Raw genomic sequence first — 23,483 nt, 5'->3', positions numbered from 1 at the left:
TCCTCTCTCCTGTCTGCAGGATGGGGTCTCTTGGCTGTAGCTCCTCTCTCCTGTCTGCAGGATGGGGTCTCTTGGCTTTAGCTCCTCTCTCCTGTCTGCAGGATGGGGTCTCTTGGCTTTAGCTCCTCTCTCCTGTCTGCAGGATGGGGTCCCTTGGCTGTAGCTCCTCTCTACTGTCTGCAGGATGGGGTCCCTTGGCTTTAGCTCCTCTCTCCTGTCTGCAGGATGGGGTCTCTTGGCTGTAGCTCCTCTCTCCTGTCTGCAGGATGGGGTCTCTTGGCTGTAGCTCCTCTCTCCTGTCTGCAGGATGGGGTCTCTTGGCTGTAGCTCCTCTCTCCTGTCTGCAGGATGGGGTCCCTTGGCTTTAGCTCCTCTCTCCTGTCTGCAGGATGGGGTCTCTTGGCTGTAGCTCTCTCTCTCCTGTCTGCAGGATGGGGTCTCTTGGCTTTAGCTCCTCTCTCCTGTCTGCAGGATGAGGTCTCTTGGCTTTAGCTCCTCTCTCCTGTCTGCAGGATGGGGTCTCTTGGCTGTTGCTCCTGTCTGCAGGATGGGGTCTCTTGGCTGTAGCTCCTCTCTCTACTGTCTGCAGGATGGGGTCCCTTGGCTTTAGCCCCTCTCTCCTCTCTGCAGGATGGGGTCTCTTGGCTTTAGCGCCTCTCTCTACTGTCTGCAGGATGGGGTCTCTTGGCTTTAGCTCCTCTCTCCTCTCTGCAGGATGGGGTCTCTTGGCTGTAGCTCCTCTCTCCTGTCTGCAGGATGGGGTCCCTTGCCTGTAGCTCCTCTCTCCTGTCTGCAGGATGGGGTCTCTTGGCTGTAGCCCCTCTCTCCTGTCTGCAGGATGAGGTCTCTTGGCTGTAGCTCCTCTCTCTACTGTCTGCAGGATGGGGTCTCTTGGCTGTAGCTCCTCTCTCCTGTCTGCAGGATGGGGTCTCTTGGCTGTAGCTCCTCTCTCCTGTCTGCAGGATGGGGTCTCTTGGCTTTAGCTCCGCTCTCCTGTCTGCAGGATGGGGTCTCCTGGCTTTAGCCCCTCTCTCCTGTCTGCAGGATGGGGTCTCTTGGCTGTAGCTCCTCTCTCCTGTCTGCAGGATGGGGTCCCTTGGCTTTAGCCCCTCTCTCCTCTCTGCAGGATGGGGTCTCTTGGCTTTAGCTCCGCTCTCCTGTCTGCAGGATGGGGTCCCTTGGCTTTAGCTCCTCTCTCCTGTCTGCAGGATGGGGTCTCTTGGCTGTAGCTCCTCTCTCCTGTCTGCAGGATGGGGTCTCTTGGCTTTAGCCCCTCTCTCCTGTCTGCAGGATGGGGTCTCTTGGCTGTAGCTCTCTCTCTCCTGTCTGCAGGATGGGGTCTCTTGGCTTTAGCCCCTCTCTCCTGTCTGCAGGATGGGGTCTCTTGGCTGTAGCTCCTGTCTGCAGGATGGGGTCTCTTGGCTGTAGCTCCTCTCTCCTGTCTGCAGGATGGGGTCTCTTGTCTATAGCAGCCCATGTCTCCTTTTTGCCTGAGAGTAGGATTTTCTCCTGCCATAAGTGATGTCTACGCTTCTCTGTGCCATGCTGATCTCTCCAAGATGGCTGCCATCTTTCTTCTTTCTTCAGCTTTCTTCCACAATTCCCAGCTTAGCCCCGCCCCTCCTTGGGTCAAATTTGTTTAAACCGGATTCGTTTCGAACTTCAACAAAAATTTGGTTAACAAACTGAACTTTTGGCTGAGTTCGATCAAGTGGCATTTTAAAATCTTTTAAGATGTTTTCAGCGTCATGAATCCGGGAATATCCCTAGACCCTCTTTTCACTGTCATTTCTACTCATAGTCCCCCCTAGTGACGGCCGCTCCCCTGCAGCAGGGAACAGGAAGTTGTCATTTAGTTGCTGGAGTGAGGAAGAGAAGCATCTGGAGCAGTGAGGGACAGAGAGACAGGGACATTATAGGTTCAGGCAGGGCAGGTTACAGTAGGTTGCAGTGAGGCTGGACTGCTTTAGTGTCACTGTTAATCTATTGATCGAGTGCGGCAATTTCAGTTTCCATCAGGCATGAGGCATTCAGGAAGCTTCACGTCAAGATGCAATTTCCAAATTGCCCATTGGCAGATGATGTGTGATGCCTGTCAATTGCTCGCACCCTTTCAGGATGCCACTCTTTTCGTCAGCCAGAATGACTTTGGCATAAATGATGCCCCTTGCTTTATATCCTGGAGAGTTCTCTTTCAAATATCATCAATGAAGGGATCTAGACCAGTCCATCGGTTCTCAGCTTCAACCCAACTCAGGAGAAGGATAAAGTGGTGGTGGAGGAGCAGGAGGATGAGGCAGAAGAGGAGTTATATAGCCAGCCTCTATCTGGTGTCTCAGAAAATGTAGCGGAGATGGAGGAAGAGGTGGTGTAGGAGTATGACCCCCAGCACACCATGGAGGTATTCCAAGGAGACCGGGGAGGACAGTCAGTGACCCTCTTGCGGAAAGCTGCTGGAATGCTTGCAGTCAGACAGTCGCATTGACATAGCCTGAAGGAGGAATGACAATTGGCTGGCCACCCTGCTTGACCCCCGATGTGTAAAATGGCCGATTTATTTTCCACCTACAGACAGTGAAGCAAAAATCCAGTCACTTGGTCGAAGCATTCCATCATGACCAGCCTTCCTCCATAATAAGACCACCTCAGGGGTCCAACTGTGCTCCACCCCCATGACTGGTAGTGGAGGCATGAGGGGCAGCAGTAGTAGCGGTGCTAGTTGCTTGAAATTGTGTTTGCTTATGAGTGAATTTCTACACCCATTGGTGGTGGGTTACCAAGCCAGCAGCATCCACTTAGCATTAAATGTCAGCAGCTGAAACACCAGGTGGTTTGTTACTTGGACTCACCCCTGCCCCTAAACGTAACAGACCCGTTGCAGTTGTGGGCTGAAAAGCTAGACATCTGGCCGCAATTTGGCACATTTTGCGCTGTCCATGTTGTCATGCCCAGCAAGCAGCATAGCATCGGAGAGGGTGTTTAGCCCAGCAGGGGCCATTGTAGCACCCAGAAGGACGAGGCTGTCTTCCCCAAGTGTGGAGAGGCCGACATTCATCAAATTAATCAAGCCTGGATAGCAGCGGATTTTACTATTAGGCATAAAGATGTAAATCTTAATAATGTAATTCTTTATTATATCTTAGTATATCATTTTACACATTGATATCATAGTATATTTCTCAACAATACTATAAGTCTAGATGTTATATTCATAGTTTATGGCCATATGAGAGCTCCTATAGTGAGCCACAGAGTGGGCACCTACAACAAAAGCAATGTATCAGGGATTGTGACCCAGAGTATAAATGTCAGAAGTGACAAACACAACCAGACAGTGGGCCCTGCACTGAGCCCGCCCACTGTCACCTGCCTACTTGCCTCAGTCGACCCTAGGCGGTCGCGGACAACCACGGAGACGTTCGCTACGCTGCGTACGTGACACACTGAACAGTACAGACAGACAAACACAATAAGGAGTAACGAAACAAGCCAGGTCAAACCACACGGACAACGCAGTACAAAGTCAGGAACACAAGGATAGTCAAAAAGTCAGGCGGAGGTCAGAACACGAGTAAATCAGGCAGAAGGAATCAGGACGGGGTGCGCAGGAATAGGACGGGGGGAGCTGGGATCAGATGAACTAATAGTCAGCGATTAACTACTGGCAATGCTTAGACTTTATACTGGACCAGGAGCCCGGACCAAAGGCTAATTGGCCCGGCCTCCTGAGTCCAGTCTTACTGCAGCTGGTGCACTGCAGGCTGAGTGGTCGGGCGACCTGTCACTCAGCCTGAGTGCAAGACACAGCAGCTGCGTGCCGGCCAGCCGGCTGACAGTCACGTGAGACCACGGCGTCCCCGGTTGCTAGGGACGCCGTCGGGTCTCCGTGACGTCACTCGGCTCCGGCGGGCGGAGCGACGGCGTGCTCCCGAGCCGACCGCCGGAGCCGAGCTAGACTGAGACGCCGCTGGAGCCGGGCAAGGTAAGTTCCTGACAATAAATCATTATATTCTTACTAATGGGATTGTGTGAAATCTCCAACCATGAATCTGACCTTATATCACTGGTTTTGTTGTGTTAGGCTAAGAAAAGCTGTGAAGGAGATCAGCAGTTTCTCCCATGAACATGGATTTACGTATGAAGTCGGATTTGAAACCTCTTTCAAGGGAGGAATTCCTCGAGTTTCCGAATCTTCTACATCTGTCAAACTTAACATGAGCACCACCCACACCTGGAACATAACAAAGGTTAATGAAACTGAGGTAAGTCACTGAGGCTACACTATAAAATACATGGCTGGTCTTTGGGTCATTTATAATGGGGTAAACATGGATGTAAATGGCGTCTCATTCTTGGAGGTTCTTTATTATGCTACAAAGTTACCTAACTGGTTTTCCATCTGTAACTCTGACATGGAGGTCCGGACTGCAGGACACCTAGAGTGGTCCTGTAATGCTGGAGGGAGCGAGGACATATTACAAGCAGTATAGACCATAGTAGGGTGGACGGCTGTAGTCAGGTAAAGACTGGAGATATCCAGCTGAAGATGACATTGTAAGGTCATACAACTAGAGGAGAGCAAAACTACAGTATGAATCCAATCTGGGTCTGGAAATAGTAGCCATCCAAGAAATGTGGGCTTTAGAGTGCATTATACGGAAGGTCTCTGTAGTAGGAAAGGCAAGCCCCCAAGTACCTGATAAAATTTAGTGTCAGCCTCCTGTGACCATCTCATAATTGGAGACATTCATTCCTGGTGGGAAAGCTAGATTGTTAAAAAGTGGGGTTAGACAAATTTCTCCTGGCTAACAAACCCAATTTAGTAATCCCAATCCCAAACTGTAAAAAAAAAAAAAAGAACGTGCCATATCAACTGGTCTCTTGGTATGTGTGAGCCAAGGAAGAATGTAAAGTTGATGGTGAACCAGATACGCTTCTAAGCCAATCCACTGCTAAGTCTCCCTGTAAAAGTGATAGTTTAGGTTAACCCCCCCCCCCCCCCTCGCTCGTTGTTTGAGACAGAGTCCCCTTACCTGCAGATTGTTGCGGCTCCCTCTATTTTCAGCATTGTCCATTACAGCCATAAGATAATTCAATTGATAAGTATGCATATCTGGGCCTATTGGGCTTGGTGAGATTTAACTCTACTAGACAGGACCTCTGTAGAGATAGAAATAGAATTTACCCTTTCCTCCACCAACTCTAGATCCGAACGAAGATCTATAATTTCCACCTTTATTGGCATTTTCCAAATGGTTACATAGGCCTCCATATAATTTCTTGTGGGAATGGCTGCAATTCCTGTAGAACATCAGAGTCAGAGATAGTTACAGATGGAACAACCATCTTTCTGTCTGTAGGTACGGATGGTGTGGAAAGGGTGTCCACGGTTACTCTCACAGAAAACTGAGAGTAGTCACCTGACTCCAAAATGCTTTGCAATGTGATTTGTTATAGAACCTTGGTCGCCATCGGAAAGGTTTTCACAAAAACAAAATCCTTGAGTTTCTTACGGTTTCTGATGACATTTACAATAACAATCCTGACGTTTGTTCTTTCTACTGACATAATAACAGATCATCACTAAGGTTCTTGTCGTCTTTGTCTTCTACAGACTTCCTTTGAATCGAGCACAAACATAGAGCTGGAGCCTGGTAAAGCCATTAAGGTGGTGTCCTCAGTGATGAAAGCTGAAATGAATGTCCCCTACAAGGCGATCGCCTGCACCATGTTTGGTGCTAAGGTTGAAGTTTATGGAATGTGGACAGGGGTCTCACATTACAACCTGATAGTTAAGCAAGAAGATTTCAATAAATAGACTATCACATGTCCCGGGATTTATAGATTTCCAAATCAAAATGGTTAGTTTAGATAAAGAATGATTCTCATGATTACGCCTCCGATACAAATACAGATACAAATTACCAGAAATCTAGGAAATTCTGCTGCTATTCGGCTAAATATTGCTCTGTGACAACATCAGCTGATTGTTTCTTTAGGCCCAGACGTAAAATCATCAGCCGCCGATGCCTGACGATGCAACAAACAGTATACATAACCTGGCCACGTTCCTAGTTGTTCTCCTGCATGCTGAAAGGCAGCTCAGCCGATCACTGGCCATGGCAGTCCCAGACAGCTCACACAGGACGTTCTGAAGCTGCAGCGCTCGGTAATGGGGAGGAAATATGCAGAGCGCAGGAAAACACTGGGAACGTGGAACTTTCCCAGTTATTGGGTATTGATCAGGCCGCCATTGGCCTGTGTAATAGGACCTCTAGACTAGGACCATAAATAATAAAAAAAAAGAGCTGGAGTAACAGAGACGTAGTTAAGGACTTATTCACCCCGGGCCGTTGTCTCTATGATATATTCATTTCTGACCACTTGTATTGAGAATTGTCCAGGGTAAATGCACAAAACATCTTTCCAATTTACCAAATGGAAATGTCCACCAGATATTGGGAGCAAGTGTTCAATCCAACAATCGGTTTTTGGTGGCTTGAAATGATGTAAATTCTCTATAACACTAGGACTGGGGCCTGTCAATCCGGTAGACGTCATTTGCTGCTTTGCTCTACTAATGAATTTATAATAAACTTTAGATTTCATTGCACGTTGCGTCCTCATGTTATATGTGATACTGTATGTGGCGGCTTTTGGTTATAATATCTACAGTATGTGTATGGTATACAGTGGATGATCGCTGGTTATCCCACAGTTACCTTACAGCTATGGGTCCTAGTGTAGGGGAACATTTACATTGAGTTACCCCATATTTTTCTAGAAGAAAAATACAGCTGCTGATCGCCCTTTGGTCTGGTCCTGCTGGTTTTGCTGTCTGTGACCCACCAGGTGTTTCCGCTGGAGTGGCAAGTCTGTTTTCGACCTTATAATACAAGGATGATTCAAATCCACCAGGAGATGTGTGGTGCCCCACAACACGTGTGTTGGCTATTGGTTACACCCTTCGTAAAAGCCTGTACTTTAAAGTATAAGTGGTGATGTAGTAGTAGTACCAGAGTTCCGCCACAAGATGTCACTATTGCAAGTATATATGCTTAGTTATTGCACAGCTGTAGTGCTCCAAGGGTTATTGTTTATTTGTGTGTCACATGGATCTGTACGCCAATGAGAGTTCTTTCTTCTTTTCACCTATCATCTATCTCTTTACTTCTCACATACGCACTCCTCACCCACTCACAGTTCGCCTTGCATGCGCTGTAGGAAGGAAGTCACTTGGGTAGAGGAATTGTAGGGTCTTTTGTCTTTGGACACAGTTTCTTCTCAAGTAACTCCACTCAACATTATGCAGTGTTAAACCTTCACTAGAGAGGACAAGTCAGGGATCATCCTAACCCACGCCATAGACCAGGAGAGACACAGTGCAGGACAGTACCCATAAGAAAGTAAAGGAACTGATTTGGATAGAGCAAAGTTGCTAGAAGCCTATGAACTCTATCTCGCAGTGTGGGTGTAAGCAGGGAACCCTCAGCATTCCGCTCATCCCAGGTAACAAGGTCTGGGGCTTGTGTCACCCTCTAGGACGGGTCATTCGACACTGGTGGGCAATAGGTGGTGCAAAGACCAAAGAGTCAAAACACAGGCACAAGTATTCTCTCTTCTCAAGTATTCTTCTATTTCTACCTCTGACGTTCCGGCAGAGCACAGTACTACTTGGGTTGGGAGACTCTGGACATCCTCCTATCTACTTCTCTGATCCTCTCTTCTGTTTCTCAGCACGGAACCCAGTTGGCACAACTGTACCACTTTCTATACTCTCAATACAGATCTGGATCCTAAAGTATTAAGTGTCTTATCAAGTGTGAAGTATTGTATCAAGGCAAAGCTGTATTATCTACTGCCTACCTCAAGTATCTTCAAAGTAAACCAGATTTTATTTATGATAAAGAGACTGTGATTCCTCATCAAGCACCAACACAGTACACACACACTCCTTGGGTCATCTCCCCTTTCTGTGGGAAGCAGTACCAATAGTCCAGGTGGGTCACTACTCCACTCCAGACCACCGTGATAAACATCCAAGGGACCCCTCAACAACCGTATAGGTTACTGACCACAGGGGAACAGGGTATAGCCAGCCCATTAAACTAAAAGCAGGTGTGCCATCATACCTGTGTGCCCAACCGGCACTGGTGTCACGACAGATTACCATCACTTGGCCTGGCTATATCTCAGCCAAACATCATAGAACCGGCGTCACACCTAACCATCTGGCAAGTGACCGTCCGTACCTCCTCCACACCGGGGCTGGTCACCACAGATGCTTGTATGGAATGATTTACCTGTTCTGGTTTGTTAAAAGGGGGAATAGGGGTCTTAAGAGGAATCCTCCTTTGATGATGTACATATGCCCTCATAGAGTATGTGTACTAAGTACTCTTCATGAGAAAGTTTAATCAAATTTACACCCAGAAAGAAGTACAGGTGTTTCTGGTGGCTCCATGAAGAATTAATAGAGCTGCAGGTCATGTGTTGTTCCCCCCCCCCCTCCGTATTCAAAACGAAGTGTAACCTGGTGTGTAGGTGCAGGTGCAAAATGACAGGCCAGAGTCTAGTAGCTTAAACAGGATAACTTATGTTTACTCAGGAACTTCTGTGCAGTACAAGATAACTAAATTTGCATTTGCATAGTGCTTGAAAAGAGCGCCCCTTTACCAGTGACTTCCAGAGCGCCCCTTTACCAGTGACTTCCAGAGCGCCCCTTTACCAGTGACTTCCAGAGCGCCCCTTTACCAGTGACTTCCAGAGGGCCCCTTTACCAGTGACTTCCAGAGCGCCCCTTTACCAGTGACTTCCAGAGCGCCCCTTTACCAGTGACTTCCAGAGCGCCCCTTTACCAGTGACTTCCAGAGGGCCCCTTTACCAGTGACTTCCAGAGGGCCCCTTTACCAGTGACTTCCAGAGCGCCCCTTTAGCAGTGACTTCCAGAGGGCCCCTTTACCAGTGACTTCCAGAGCGCCCCTTTACCAGTGACTTCCAGAGGGCCCCTTTACCAGTGACTTCCAGAGGGCCCCTTTACCAGTGACTTCCCTTTAAGAGAAACTTTAACCCTGGGTGCCGTCCCTTTAAGAGCAACTTGGGTCCCGTCCCTTTAAGAACAACATGGGTCTCTTTAAGAGCGATTCGGGTCCCGTCCCTTGAAGAGCAACGTGGGTCTCTTTAAGAGCGACTTGGGTCCCGTCCCTTTAAGAGCGACTTGGGTTCTGTCCCTTTAAGAGCGACTTGGGTTCTGTCCCTTTAAGAGCGACTTGGGTCCCTTTAAGAGCGACTTGGGTACTTATAATGGTAAAGAACATTTCTCGGTTACCATGACAATCTTACTCATGCCAGTGAGACAAAACTGTTAAAGGGGTATTCCCCCCCAAAATTATTTTTGCATTAATACGTTGCCCACCCGTAGCTTTCCATCCTTCCAATATCAATGTATTATAGATTCTGCACAGTTTTGCTGTTATCTAGCTACATTCACCCCCACAAAACGCATAAAATCATCAAATCCCAGTCCAATCCGTCTCCACTCCCTGCTCCTGGCCCCCACCCTCCAAGACGGGATCACTTGTCCATCATCCAAAAAGAGAAGGAGGACACTGACACGGGGGTGGCTGCTGTTGGAGAGGGAGACAGTGATCAGTGCAGCTGTCACTGTCTCCCTCTCCAACAGCATCCACCCCTGTCACCCGCACCATGTGCCCCCCCAGCCCCGGAGCTCACCTGAGGTGGACCGCACTCTATGTCCCCCAGCGCTCACCCGCACTGTTCCCCCTGACTGTGCCTGCCCTCTTCACTCACCCGCGCCCCCCTCACTCTCGGCACCCTGACCACTACACATCACCCTCGCTGGGCTCAACCGTGGCCCCCTCACCCGTGGCTCACCTGCACCGCTCACCCACGGCAACCCCCCACCCTTCAGTCCCGTGTGGTGCCCCAGCCCCAGAGCTCACCTGAGGCCAACCGCACTCTGTGCCCCCCAGCGCTCACCTGCACTGTTCCCCCTGACTGCGCCCTGCCTTCACTCACCCGCGGCACCCCCCCCGCTCTCACTCACGGCACCCCGCACTCCCTGCTCTCACTCACGGAACAAACAAACACCCCTTGCTCTCACTAAAGGCATGGCTCACCCGCGGCATCCGCTACTCACTAGCGCCGCTCTAACCCCCTGCTCACAATCACAGCACTACAACCCCTACACACCATCCCCGCTGGGCTCACCTGCACCGCCCACCCACGGCACTCCCCACCCTCTGGGCTCTTCTGTTCGCGGCAACCAAGACCCCCACCCACTAACCTTCCCCCCACACGGTAGCACCCACCCAGTGCTCACCCGCGGCACATTACTCTGCTACACCATCACCATTTCAGCTCTGCTACACCGTCATCACCATCTCAGCTCTGCTACATCCTCATTGCCATGTCAGCTCTGCTACACCGTCATCATCGCCATCATCATCTCAGCTCTGCTACTTATCAGGCATAAGCATTGTATGATGGGAAATGTAGTTTCCTACCTTGATTATAGACCATCTTTTAGAAAAACTTGTAACTCAGGAACAGCAGCAGCTACAAAGATGGGAGATGGCTCAAAATACTAAGGGGGACTTGGTGAGTAAGAAAAGCTAGCTTTGGGAGCATTACATTTTTTTTGCTCTTGGACCTTCCATATATTACATCTTCTATTGGCCAATAGTTGACATGTGACTGTGGATGGTGTGAGACATTGCCTGACAAGACCTTAGAGTTCCTATTGGCTGCTATATTTCAGCTATTTGCATATGTGCTGTGATTGGCTGTTAGCGGTTAGAGTGTGGCCATTATTTCCAATGGGCCATTATTTTCAATGGGAAATTAGGGGTCTTTAAACATAAATTTCTTAAAAAAGACAAATCTGATCGAAACCAAAAAGAGATAGCACACCACACACCGCCGAGGGCTTCGAAACGCAGTTTAAACGGAGTCAGTGCAAAAAGCGGTTCGGGCTGTATTAATCGCAGAAGAATGGCTGGAAGAAGAAGAAGAATACGGATTACAATATAGGGATTTTTCAAGCACTATAATAAATTTTGGGATGCTGGTGCAGGCAAGAGGTAGTGGTAATAGACTTTGTAAGTAAGAGTAGATTGGAGGAGAAGAGTGTCTTGAAGGCTCTGTGCAATGTAGCAGTGTACTCTGCTGGGATAACGTAGTAGAGAAGAGAAAAAGAAGATACTCGTACTCACATATAGATATCTGTGATCTGACCACCTTATGCCCTTTGGGTTACCTGTCAGTCTAGGGTAGTACGAGGTCCCTGCGCTGGGTTAAGCAGACTTTCCAAGACTTCCCAGAATAGCTGTGTGTTACAGTAGAATACATAGGCTGACTGCTGCTTTGTCTTACTGGGGTCAGTACCTATGCTGCCCTCTGTGGTGTGGAAGGTGTGGACAAGGTTCTCCTCAGGGGACGTCTCTTCCTCCTGAGGGTCTAGCACTGCATGCTAGCGATAGTTACTTGCATAGGAAATAGAATAAGTCTCTTGGTCCCTGACAAGGGTCCTGGCCTGAGCCAGGCCCTGGCTTCACTGCAGCAGGGACTGCCCTCTGTGTGTTTCTCTCCACTGACTTAACTAAAAAAAGACCCTCCCACCAGGAACTAGCCCCTTTTATAGGGTTCCCTTAGCTAGCGTAGGATTGGTGGGGCTGTGTGAGTAAAAGAGAGAAGAGATGTGATTGGGTATAAAAGAAGGGTAAAACACACCTGCACCAGTGAAAGGAGAAAAACAAACATGTGACACAAAACAGTTAATCTAATGCTTCCTTCAGCTGCGCATAATACAAGATATACAATAAATACAATAGTGACACCTAGTGGGGAAAAACACATAATACACTTTTCCTTCATCCCACTGTGAGAACCTGACTGAGTTACTTTTCCTAGATGCATAGAAACTTAGTGGCACACCTGTGCTGGGACACTACATATACAGTTCTCAGGCAGACAGTATATACAGTGCTGGGGGGAGGGGGTATATAAAGGCTTGGGGGAGGTAATGTATACAGGGAGGGGGGCTTCTAAGGTGCAGAGAAGAGAGTAAAATTCTAGGAGAGCTCTGATGTGCTGGGGAGGGTGTACATACAGTGCTGGGGGTCCTATACAGAACGATGTCGGGTGGGGGTGGGACGTCTCTTATATAGTGTTGTTGGGAGAGGGGTCTCTGATGTTCTGTGGGGAGGGAGCATCTGCACAGGAAAAAAAACAGCAACGTTTTGCTCCTCCAATAGGAGCTTTTTCAAGCTGGCTTGAAAAAGCTCCTATTGGAGGAGCGAAACGTCGCTGTTTTTTCTTTGTGTGTTACTTATGGGATAAATCGTTCACTTGCTTTTTCACCTCAAAGTCTGGATGTGCTGCAGTAAATTTTTGCCTTATCTATCTATCTCCTGTCAGTCTGTGTGTATATATATATATAATATATATATATATATATATATATATATAATATTTATATATTGTGGGAGGATTTGCTCAGTAGAGTGCAGGATTACCGTGTGAACAGAAGTCAACAGGCTCAAATGAATGAGGTCCAAGTACAGGCTTTGCCTGCGTTTATTATCCAATACAAGAAAACAAATAAACAGCCGCGGCTTTAGGCAGAACACAAAATAAATTCTGCTTGTCCAGCACTGACTTAACAGAAGACGGCCCTGTCTATACGTTACGACTAGCTGCATTCACACGAACCTAACCTATTATATACAGTCCAGTGTTTACCTTGGTCAGGCATATGGCTTCTCCTGAGGCTGCAGCCTTCCAGCTCACTCAGCTGCACCCAGCCTCACTCTGTCCATGGCTCTGCAAAACTTTATGGAGTTGCTGATGATCCAGCCTCAGCACCTGTGGCGTCTGATGCCAAACAATATCTGGAGTGGAGGAAGTGGAATGGACAGCCCCACTACCAAGCCTGCCATCCATTCCTGCCCCACTACCGAGCCTGCCATCCATTCCTGCCCCACTACCAAGCCTGCCATCCATTCCTGCCCCACTACCGAGCCTGCCATCCATTCCTGCCCCACTACCGAGCCTGCCATCCATTCCTGCCCCACTACCGGGCCTGCCATCCATTCCTGCCCCACTACCGAGCCTGCCATCCATTCCTGCCCCACTACCGAGCCTGCCATCCATTCCTGCCCCACTACCGAGCCTGCCATCCGTTCCTGCCCCACTACCGAGCCTGCCATCCATTCCTGCCCCACTACCAAGCCTTCCATCCATTCCTGCCCCACTACCGAGCCTGCCATCCATTCCTGCCCCACTACCGAGCCTACCATCCATTCCTGCCCCACTACCGAGCCTGCCGTCCATTCCTGCCCCACTACCGAGCCTGCCATCCATTCCTGCCCCACTACCAAGCCTGCCATCCATTCCTGTCCCACTACCAAACCTGCCATCTATTCCTGCCCCACTACCAAGCCTGCCATCCATTCCTGCCCCACTACCAAGCCTGCCATCCATTCCTGCCCCACTACCAAGCCTGCCATCCATTCCTGTCCCACTACCAAACCTGCCATCCATTCCTGCCCCACTACCGAGCCTGCCATACATTCCTTAAATCCCGGCCCAAACACATTTTATCAATACATCCCAGCAACTACCTTTTCTGAAGATCACATGGGATTTAGTCATTACCCTGTATATATACTGTATATATATATATCTTTACCATCCTTCAGCATCATCCCCTCATGTGGGCTCCTCAGTATACCAGGAGTCTCACCCCACACTGTATTATACTGCTGGTATAATGAGGGGCCCCCATGAGGAGGATGTGTCCCCAAAGTATTCCATAAATGTATTCAATCAACATACTTGGAGGGCAAAGAGGTGGAGAGAGAGGTGCCTGTGCATCTAATTACCTCCCCAACCGTCCCTGCTGGACACATATACAGAGTATATCGCGCGCATGCGCGCGAAACAGATGTTACTACCCTGCTTCGTTAGTGCTTGGTGTACACTATGTGGCCCAGGATGTCCTTAAGTTATTAATATGCACGCAACACAATAAAGAAAAGATCACGTTATTTGGTGAGTGCCCTCACCTGTTTTTTTTTGTGACATGGACACATATACACAGTACTACTCCTCCCATCATCTGCTCATAGTATGAGCAGATGATGGGAGGCGTAGTACCAGGGCCATCACCAAACAATCCTCCCACCCCCTTCCCGCAGCCGCCATATATGCACTGTACTACTACTCCCATCATCTGCTCATAATATGAGCAGATGATGGGGGAGTACTACCTGTGCTATCCCCATGACATCTCTGCCGCTGGCCGCGCCGCTTCTCACACAAGGGCTTCATCATGCCCCCTCCTCTGCTCCCCCTCCTCCCAGCTTCAAACTATCCCGCCGCTGACTCACCGCCTGGCCGCCGCTCTCTGCTCACATGCATGCCGGCCGTGTCAGCCCTCCCCCATCCTGCAGGGAGCATGGCGCTCCCGATGCTTTCCGGCGTCCCCGGCCGGCATGCATGTGAGCAGAGAGCGGTGGCCGGCCGGTGAGTCAGCGGATGGATAGTTTGAAGTTTGAAGCTGGAAGGAGGAGGAGGGAGAGCGGAGGGGGCAAGATGAAGCCCTTGTGTGAGGAGTGGCGTGGCTGGCGGCAGAGATGTCATGGGGATAGCACAGGTACTACTCCCCCATCATCTGCTCATACTGTGAGCAGATAATGGGAGTAGTAGTACATTGCATATATGGCGGCGACCAGTGCATATATGGCGTGAGGGGGGTGGGCGGACTGTTTGGTGATGGCCCTGGTACCACTCCTCCCATCATCTGCTCATACTATGAGCAGATGATGGGAGGAGTAGTACTGTGTATATGTGTCCAGCACCGAGCAGGGAGGGAGGGGGGAGGTAATTAGATGCATAGGCACCTCTCTCTCCACCTCTTTGCATTCAATCAAAAACGTACTGTACATTACATTTACACATCAATTGAATCCATAGAGTGTCCAGCAGGGGGCGCACTATATATAGAAGTCAATGGTACTCATTGACTTCTATGCAGCCCCTGCTGGACACTCCATAGGAATTACAAGTGATTTGTGCTGTCACGGTATTGGACAGAATTCTAACACTTCATGATCTACTAAATTAAGGGAAATAGCCCTATATGTGCATTTCCCATAATTAATGTTCATTAGAAATTTGTCTAACTTTCCATTAGTAATAACATATTAAAAAATACTTTTGGCCGGACTTCTCCTTTAATAGAACTTTGTCAGGTGTACCTAAGCACCTTTGTATTACCTGTTGCACATTTGCCAATAGTAAACCAAGTCAACGTTATCAACGGAGTCTGTGATTACTGGCTACCACCTGCACAGTGCTTACACCACAACCTTACAGCAAGACAATTGGTCTGCCAATAATGGAGTAGGGAAAGGGCTGGGCACTGGCACCTGAAGAAGGGCACTAATTTCCCTTTTCATGGCACTAGCAGCTGGAAGATAATGTATTGCACACTGAGTTACGCACACATTGTCATACATTACACACTCCCTGTGTCAGGGTTCACCATAATTGAGTGTGCCAAAAATGAAGACATCATTAAAGATGGGACGTGATCATGGGGATGCTGCTGCAGGGAGAAGACGTGTCTAGCTATATTTGCCTGCAACGTCATTTAGTAGACCCCAATACGACTCTCCAAATGGTGAGGCAGGACCAAGTTATAACGTTGATAGATTTTTGGGCAGACAGTACCAGCAACCTGGGCCCTGGAACACTTAGTGACCACTTATAGTGTAGAGCAACCTGGAAAATGTGTAGGGAGCAGGGACTCTGTACCCCAGAACCTCAATGACCCCAGGGTTGCCTTGTGAACACCATGTCGGCAGCAGAAATTCTGATAAAGTTTACGATTATGTGCATGGAGCCCTATTGTTTTGTGACCTATGAAGCTGAGATTCCATTATAGACATTGAGGTGAGAGAACCCTGGTGCTGCTGCCCATCCCCCGTCCTAGGCTACACATAAGATACAAGAGGCCTTCACCTTCCCTTCCACCCACCTAAGCACATTGCCCACATGCTTCTCTCTCATTATAAACATTTGTGTGAAAATCAAACATTTTTGAGAGAAGTTGTCACCAGGGTGTATAATAATGATCGCCCCATGACAGGCGCAAATAAACTGATGTTCTCTATACAAGGTGTGATCTGCGATAAGCATAGTAATAGAAGCATTTCACCATCACCAAGTCATAGAACAGGAGATACAGAGTAAACACATGGGGGTAAACAGAGATGAGGAGTCATGATGGAGCGCTGCAGGGAGGAGGAGAAGGACACAGGTTCCCACAGTTTCCACCGTTCCTCTGGATTATATAAGAGTCCGGAGCAGAATTCTCCTCAGTGACCTGCAGTCTCCTTACAGAGAGCAGCCAGATCCACCGTGACACCCAACAAGACCCAACAATGATGATGAGAGGTAAGTGTTCTCCTCTTCATCATAGACATCCACTATTTTATCTTTGTACTTCTCTTATATCATTGTCTTCTCTCTTCTTCTTCCCTCTCATCACCATCAGCTTCCTCTTTACTGTCTCATCACTTTCTTCTCGTTTTCACCATCTTCTTCTGTAATCACACGTTTCTTCTTATCTCTGTTTTCTCTCTTCCTCCTCCTTATCTTCTCACATCCGTTGTCATCTCATCTTTTTATCGTCTCTTCTTTCCCGTAACCTTCCTCATGGTCTTTGTTGCAGTTATTACTATTACAGACTTGTAGTTGCATGCGGGGTGTATCAGGGTCAGGTCCTAGGATTGTGGAGAGGAGTAATACATGGAGGACAAGCTTGGGGAAGCTTTAGAGAATATTAATCATAATTCCTCCTCACAAGTAATTGGCCTCTTCGTACCTGTCTGTCTATACACTCCTCATCTCTGTACGCTAACGTCTGCAGATGGAAAGTCTTTTGGAGAGATGTTTGGCTTGGCATATATCCCCAGTCAGTGTTCTATGATTCTTAGATTGGATGAAGCACTGACTTGAGGGCCACGACTTTGCTCAAGTGGTGCTCGAGTTAGTTTGCAGGTCCTTTCTTCTCTAACATCTATGTGGGATGGGGAAACTCCAGCCCCCCCAATGTTTTAAACGCCACAATTTGTAGAAAAGAAATGCCACTCCCTCAGCAAGCTGCGATTTGGAGGAGCTGTAACAGAGCCAAAAAACACCAAGAGAGAAAAACGCAAAAAAAAAAAAAAAAAAAACCAAGTAGGTATAGCATTTCATAAAATGCCACTGACTTACAGCTAACATCTGGCCACAGGTGTTTTTGCCATAACAATGGTGTTTTTTTTTTTGGTCGTTTTTGCAAAAATTTAAGGCCGTGTGAACCCTGCCTAAGGGCCATCCATGTGTCGTCATGTGCTGAGGGCTGGGATGCGAATAAATCTAAGCGTAAAAGCTTGTTTCACAAATAAATTATTCACATCTCGGCCCTCTGCTCCGCTCGTGCCAGAGAGGTGGGGAGAAGGTGGGCAGTGAGCACGGCCACACTTAACATTATATCTACAGAAAAAAGCCAGTAACTCTACATCAACTGGAATAGATGTCACTGCATGAGCACAGAAAGACTCTGGAAGGGGGAGACCTTTATATATGGGAGAGAAGGAAGAAGGGAAAGGAGGGACATGATGGAAACCTTTATATATGGGAGAGAAGGAAGAAGGGAAAGGGGAGGACATGATGGAAACCTTTATATATGGGAGAGAAGGAAGAAGGGAAAGGGGGGACATGATGGAAACCTTTATATATGGGAGAGAAGGAAGAAGGGAAAGGGGGGGACATGATGGAAACCTTTATATATGTTACAGGAGGAAGAAGGGAAAGGGAGGACATGATGGAAACCTTTATATATGGGAGAGAAGGAAGAAGGGAAAGGGAGGACATGATGGAAACCTTTATATATGGGAGAGAAGGAAGAAGGGAAAGGGGGGGACATGATGGGAACCTTTATATATGGGAGAGAAGGAAGAAGGGAAAGGGGGGGACATGATGGGAACCTTTATATATGGGAGAGAAGGAAGAAGGGAAAGGGAGGACATGATGGAAACCTTTATATATGCTACAGGAGGAAGAAGGGAAAGGGAGGACATGATGGAAACCTTTATATATGGGAGAGAAGGAAGAAGGGAAAGGGAGGACATGATGGAAACCTTTATATATGGGAGAGAAGGAAGAAGGGAAAGGGGAGGACATGATGGAAACCTTTATATATGGGAGAGAAGGAAGAAGGGAAAGGAGGACATGATGGAAACCTTTATATATGTTACAGGAGGAAGAAGGGAAAGGGGTGACATGATGGAAACCTTTATATATCTTACAGGAGGAAGAAGGGAAAGGGAGGACATGATAGAAACCTTTATATATGTTACAGGAGGAAGAAGGGAAAGGGAGGACATGATGGAAACCTTTATATATGTTACAGGAGGAAGAAGGGAAAGGAGGACATGATGGAAACCTTTATATATGGTAGAGGAGGAAGAAGAGAAAGGGAGCACATGATGGAAACCTTTCTATATGTTACAGGAGGAAGAAGGGAAAGGGAGGACATGATGGAAACTCTTATATATGTTACAGGAGGAAGAAGGGAAAGGAGGGACACAATGGAAACCTTTATATATGTTACAGGAGGAAGAAGGGAAAGGAGGGACATGATGGAAACCTTTATATATGGTAGAGGAGGAAGAAGGGAAAGGGAGCACATGATGGAAACCTTTATATATGTTACAGGAGGAAGAAGGGAAAGGGAGGACATGATGGAAACCTTTATATATGTTACAGGAGGAAGAAGGGAAAGGGAGGACATGATGGAAACTCTTATATATGTTACAGGAGGGAAGAAGGGAAAGGGAGGACATGATGGAAACCTTTATATATGGTAGAGGAGGAAGAAGGGAAAGGGAGGACATGATGGAAACCTTTATATATGTTACAGGAGGGAAGAAGGGAAAGGGAGGACATGATGGAAAACCCTTATATATGTTACAGGAGGAAGAAGAGAAAGGAAACCTTTATATTTGATACATGAGGGAAGAAGGCAAAGGAAGGACATGATGGAAACTTTTTTATGTGTTACAGGAGGAAGAATGGATACAAAGAACATGGGCGGAATTCGCATCACTGACCGGTATTCTGCTTTCAACGGGCTGGTAGGTCCAGTGCCAGACCCATCAAAGTTAGACAAAGGTAAGTGTTCTCCACTTCATCATAATCATCCACTGTTTTATCTTTGTACTTATCTTATATTATTGTCTTCTCTATTTTTCTTCCCTCTCATCACCATCAGCTTCCTCTTTACTTTCTTATCTCCTTGTTATCGTTTTCATCATCTTCCTCCATCACCTTCTTCTGCAATCACATGCTTCTTCTTATCTCGGTTTTCTCTCTTCATCCTCCTCCTCATCTTCTCACGTTCGTTGTCATCTCTTTTTTTATCCTCTCTTCTTTCTCATCACCTTCCTCATCGTCATCACCTTTCTCATGGTCTTTGTTGCAGTTATTACTATTACAGACTTGTAGTTGCATGCGGGGTGTATCAGGGTCAGGTCCTAGGATTGTGGAGAGGAGTAATACATGGATGACAAGCTTGGGGAAGCTTTAGAGAATATTAATCATAATTCCTCCTCACAAGTAATCGGCCTCTTCCTACCTGTCTGTCTATACACTTCTCATCTCTGTACGCTAACGTCTGCAGATGGAAAGTCTTTTGGAGAGATGTTTGGCTTGGCATATATCCCCAGTCAATGTTCTATGATTCTTAGATTGGATGAAGCACTGGTTTGAGGGCCACGACTTTGCTCAAGTGGTGCTCGAGTTAGTTTGCAGGTCCTTTCCTCTCTAACATCTATGTCAGGGATGGGGAAACTCCAGCCCCCCCAATGTTTCAAACGCCACAATTTGTAGAAAAGAAATGCCACTCCCTCAGCAAGCTGCAATTTGGAGGAGCTGTAACAGAGCCAAAAAACACCAAAGAGGAGAGAAAAACACACAAAAAAACCAAGTAGGTATAGTATTTCATAAAATGGCACTGACTTACAGCTAACATCTGGCCACAGGTGTTTTTACCATGCCCATGGTGTTTTTTGTTTGGTCGCTTTAGGAAAAATTTAAGGCTGTGTGAACCCTGCCTAAGGGCCATACATGTATAATCATGTGCTGGGATGTGAATAAATCTAAGCGTAAAAGATATTGTAAACGAAAAATAGCAGAACTAGAATAAAAATATGCTGTATTAAATAAATATATAGTGAAAAAGCTGGTGGCATCAGTGCAAGGGGATCACTGTAATGCATTAATGCTGCCAGTTATTTTACTATATAGTTATTTAACCCCTTCAGGACCGTTCCAATTTTCAGTTTTCCTTTTTTTCCCTCGCCTTCTAAGAGCTATAATTCTTTTATTTTCCTATCTACAGGGCCATATAAGGAGTAGGTTTTTTTTTCCGAGAACAGGTGTACTTTGTGATGGCGTCCCATTAATATAATTTATGGGGTGAATCAATTTTGCAAATTTTGGGGGGTTTCAAGTTTACATAATGCACTTTACGGTAAAACTGACACATCTTTATTCTATAGGTCAGTCTGAAAACTGGTATATTTAATAGGTATATTTAAAATGGCTCTATTGTGACTTTTATAGTGCTTTGTGGGGCTGTATGGGGCATGATTTTTTGTGTAGATGGGACATATTGATCACTTTTTATTTTTTTTACATATAGGCTATGTTCACTCTATGTAAAACTACGGCCATAGTTCTCGACGCAGAACTACGGCCATAGTTTTGCGGGGTGGAACATAGCCTTATTGTCAATGGGATCCCGGACGGAGTGTACACACATAGTATGACAGGTCAGTTTTCTGCGGCCGGAATTCAGTGAATTCCGGCTGCAGAAAGACCTGTCAGTTCACACAGTGAAGCAAGCGGCTCCGGCCGCTTGCTTCACTGTCGGCAATGGGAAGCTCTGATGCGAGTGCGCACATCAGAGCTCCGCGGCCGGAAAGATCATCCAGCCGGTATTTAAGTACCGGCCGAGATAATCCGGGCTAAGACCGGCCGTTCCGTGACCCGGCCGGGGTCATGGAGCGGCTGGGTGTTCACGTAATGTGAACATAGCCATAAAATGAAAAAGAAAAAAATCCGCAATCCTGGTGTTTTCTTCATCGCTTTTTGTTAATGCTTTTCACCATGCAGAAACAATATTGTTTTATTTTATACAGTATATAAAATGTTAATTCATTTTATTATTTTTATGTTCTTTGTAAAAAGTGAGTCAGATTTTTATTGGGGGAGGGGCTTTGGCAAACTTTTATAAACATTTATTTATTTTTTCCACTTTTTAACCTTTTGAAGACCAAGCCCAAAATGACCCAGTGGGCCGCGCCAATTTTCATTTTTGCGGTTTTGCTTTTTCCTCCTCCCTTTCTAAGAGCTCTAGCACTTTCCTATTTTTATCTACAGGGCCATGTGGGGGCTTGTTTTTTCTGGGAACAGGTGTACTTTGTAATGGCGCCTTTCATTCTACCATAACATGTATGATAGAACTTTAAAATTTTATTTCTGAAAATATAAATTGTTGAAATTGGAAAAAAGAATGCAATATGGTAACTTTTGGGGGGTTCCTGTGTCTACGTAATGCACTATATGGTAAAAGTGACATGATACCATTATTCTATAGGTCAGTCCGAACACAACCATATGCAGGTTACACAGATTCTCTAATGTTATATATATTTTTAATGAAATCCTTTTTTTGTAATTAGTTATTAATAAAATGGGCCTATTGTGACGGTTTTAGTTTTTCACCTACAGGGCTGTATGGGGTGTCATTATTTGCACCATGATTTCTTAATTTTATTAATACCCTATTTGTGTAGCTTGGGTGTTTTGATCACTTTTTATTAAAATTTTTATATCTATAATGTAACAAAAAATCGGTATTCCTGACGCTTTTTTCCCTTTCTTTTCGTTTACTCCCTTAGCCGTACGGAATGAAGATTGTTATATTTTAATAGATCAGAAAATTACGCGCCCTACGGTATATTATATGTTTATCAGGCCATGCAATCGAAACCCTAGCTGCCAGAGCCCTGATCGGTAAGTGACAAGAGCTTCTCCTGTCACTTACACCTGAAAGTTGCGGACGTGACATGATTTTGAAATTTAAGGGGTTAATGGCGGGTTGCTGCTCTATCGCAGCAGCCTGTCATTGACGTTGAGGACTCGGCTGCTGATAGCAGCCAGTCCTCTCCCGCAGTCAGCTCCTTCCTCACCGGCAATAATGACCTAATTGTAACAGTGTGTGGCTGGTAACCACACAGTGTATCCCTCCCTCTTGGGCTGCTGTCGTGCTACTATGTAAACTCGATAAACTGCATACATAAAACTAACAAAAAATAGTCCCCAGAATGTGCAACTCAAAGGTGATTACCTTGTACTTCATCAAGAGTCCTTGAGAGCAACATATGTATATGTCAGGGCCCGGTGGCATCCCGTGCTGCGGATCACCGCCGCCACTGCTACTCTTCTCTGTTGACAGCGCACACCGGAGCCCATATGCTGGGGTCCGGCGCCGCTGTCTCTTCGGCTCCGGCGAGCACTTCACCTCGACGCGTTCCTGCTTCTTCCTGTCCCGGCAGGCGCGCGCGTCCCTGTCTCCTAGGGAGCGCACGCGCCGGCTGTCGCAGATTTAACCCCTTAACGACATCGGGCGTAAATTTACGCCCTGATGCCGGTAAGGACGTTCAGAGCGGGGCCGCGCGGCGACCCCGCTCTGAACCGCGGCGGTCCCGGGTGCCGCTTGTAGCCCGGGACCGTAGGTATTAGCGGGCACGGTCCGATCGCCGTGCCCGCTAATACAGTAATCATATGCAGCTGTCAAACATGACAGCTGCATCCGATTACCGGATTAAGCCGTTCCCTGGTGTCTAGTGGCGGAGATCGCTCCCCCGGGATGTTATCCCGGAGGAGCGATCTCCGTTTCTGAAGCCGGCCGGGGACCGCTCCAAGATGGCGCCGTCCCCGGCTCGGCACTCGTTTACTTCCGGCAGCAGCAGCCGGAAGTAAACGAGTGCCTATCTCATGGATCTCTGCAGCATATCTATGCTGCAGAGATCTCTATGAGAGATCAAAGCACTTATACTAGAAGTCCCCCAGGGGGAATAACCCTAACCCCAGGGGGAATAACCCTAACCCCAGGGGGAATAACCCCAACCCCAGGGGGAATAACCCTAACCCCAGGGGGAATAACCCCAACCCCAGGGGGAATAACCCTAACCCCAGGGGGGGAATAACCCTAACCCCAGGGGGGCTTCTAGTATAAGTGTTAAAGTAAAAAAAAAAGTGTTGTTAATAGTAAAAAGCCCCCTCCCTAATAAAAGTCTGAATCACCCCCCTTTTCCCAGGTTATAAATAAAAGTAAATAAATA

At 47.2% G+C, this 23,483-nt stretch overlaps 1 protein-coding gene across 1 annotated transcript in view; it reads left to right on the top strand.

Moving 5' to 3' along the window:
* The first annotated feature begins 16,242 nt into the window (after window positions 1–16,242).
* The window catches only part of LOC138796630 (tachylectin-2-like), a 34,696-nt gene continuing 27,455 nt past the window's right edge, over window positions 16,243–23,483 (top strand). The window contains exons 1-2 of the mRNA XM_069976246.1: window positions 16,243–16,482; window positions 19,138–19,245. Of these exons, the coding sequence (XP_069832347.1) occupies window positions 16,470–16,482; window positions 19,138–19,245 (121 nt within the window). The 5' untranslated portion in view covers window positions 16,243–16,469. The remainder of the gene's footprint in view (window positions 16,483–19,137; window positions 19,246–23,483) is intronic.

The sequence above is a fragment of the Dendropsophus ebraccatus genome, chromosome 7 (assembly GCF_027789765.1).
Source record: "Dendropsophus ebraccatus isolate aDenEbr1 chromosome 7, aDenEbr1.pat, whole genome shotgun sequence".
In the NCBI taxonomy this organism is placed as follows: Eukaryota; Metazoa; Chordata; class Amphibia; order Anura; family Hylidae; genus Dendropsophus; species Dendropsophus ebraccatus.
Note: the sequence above shows the minus strand (reverse complement) of the source record. Positions and strands in the feature narration are given on the sequence as shown.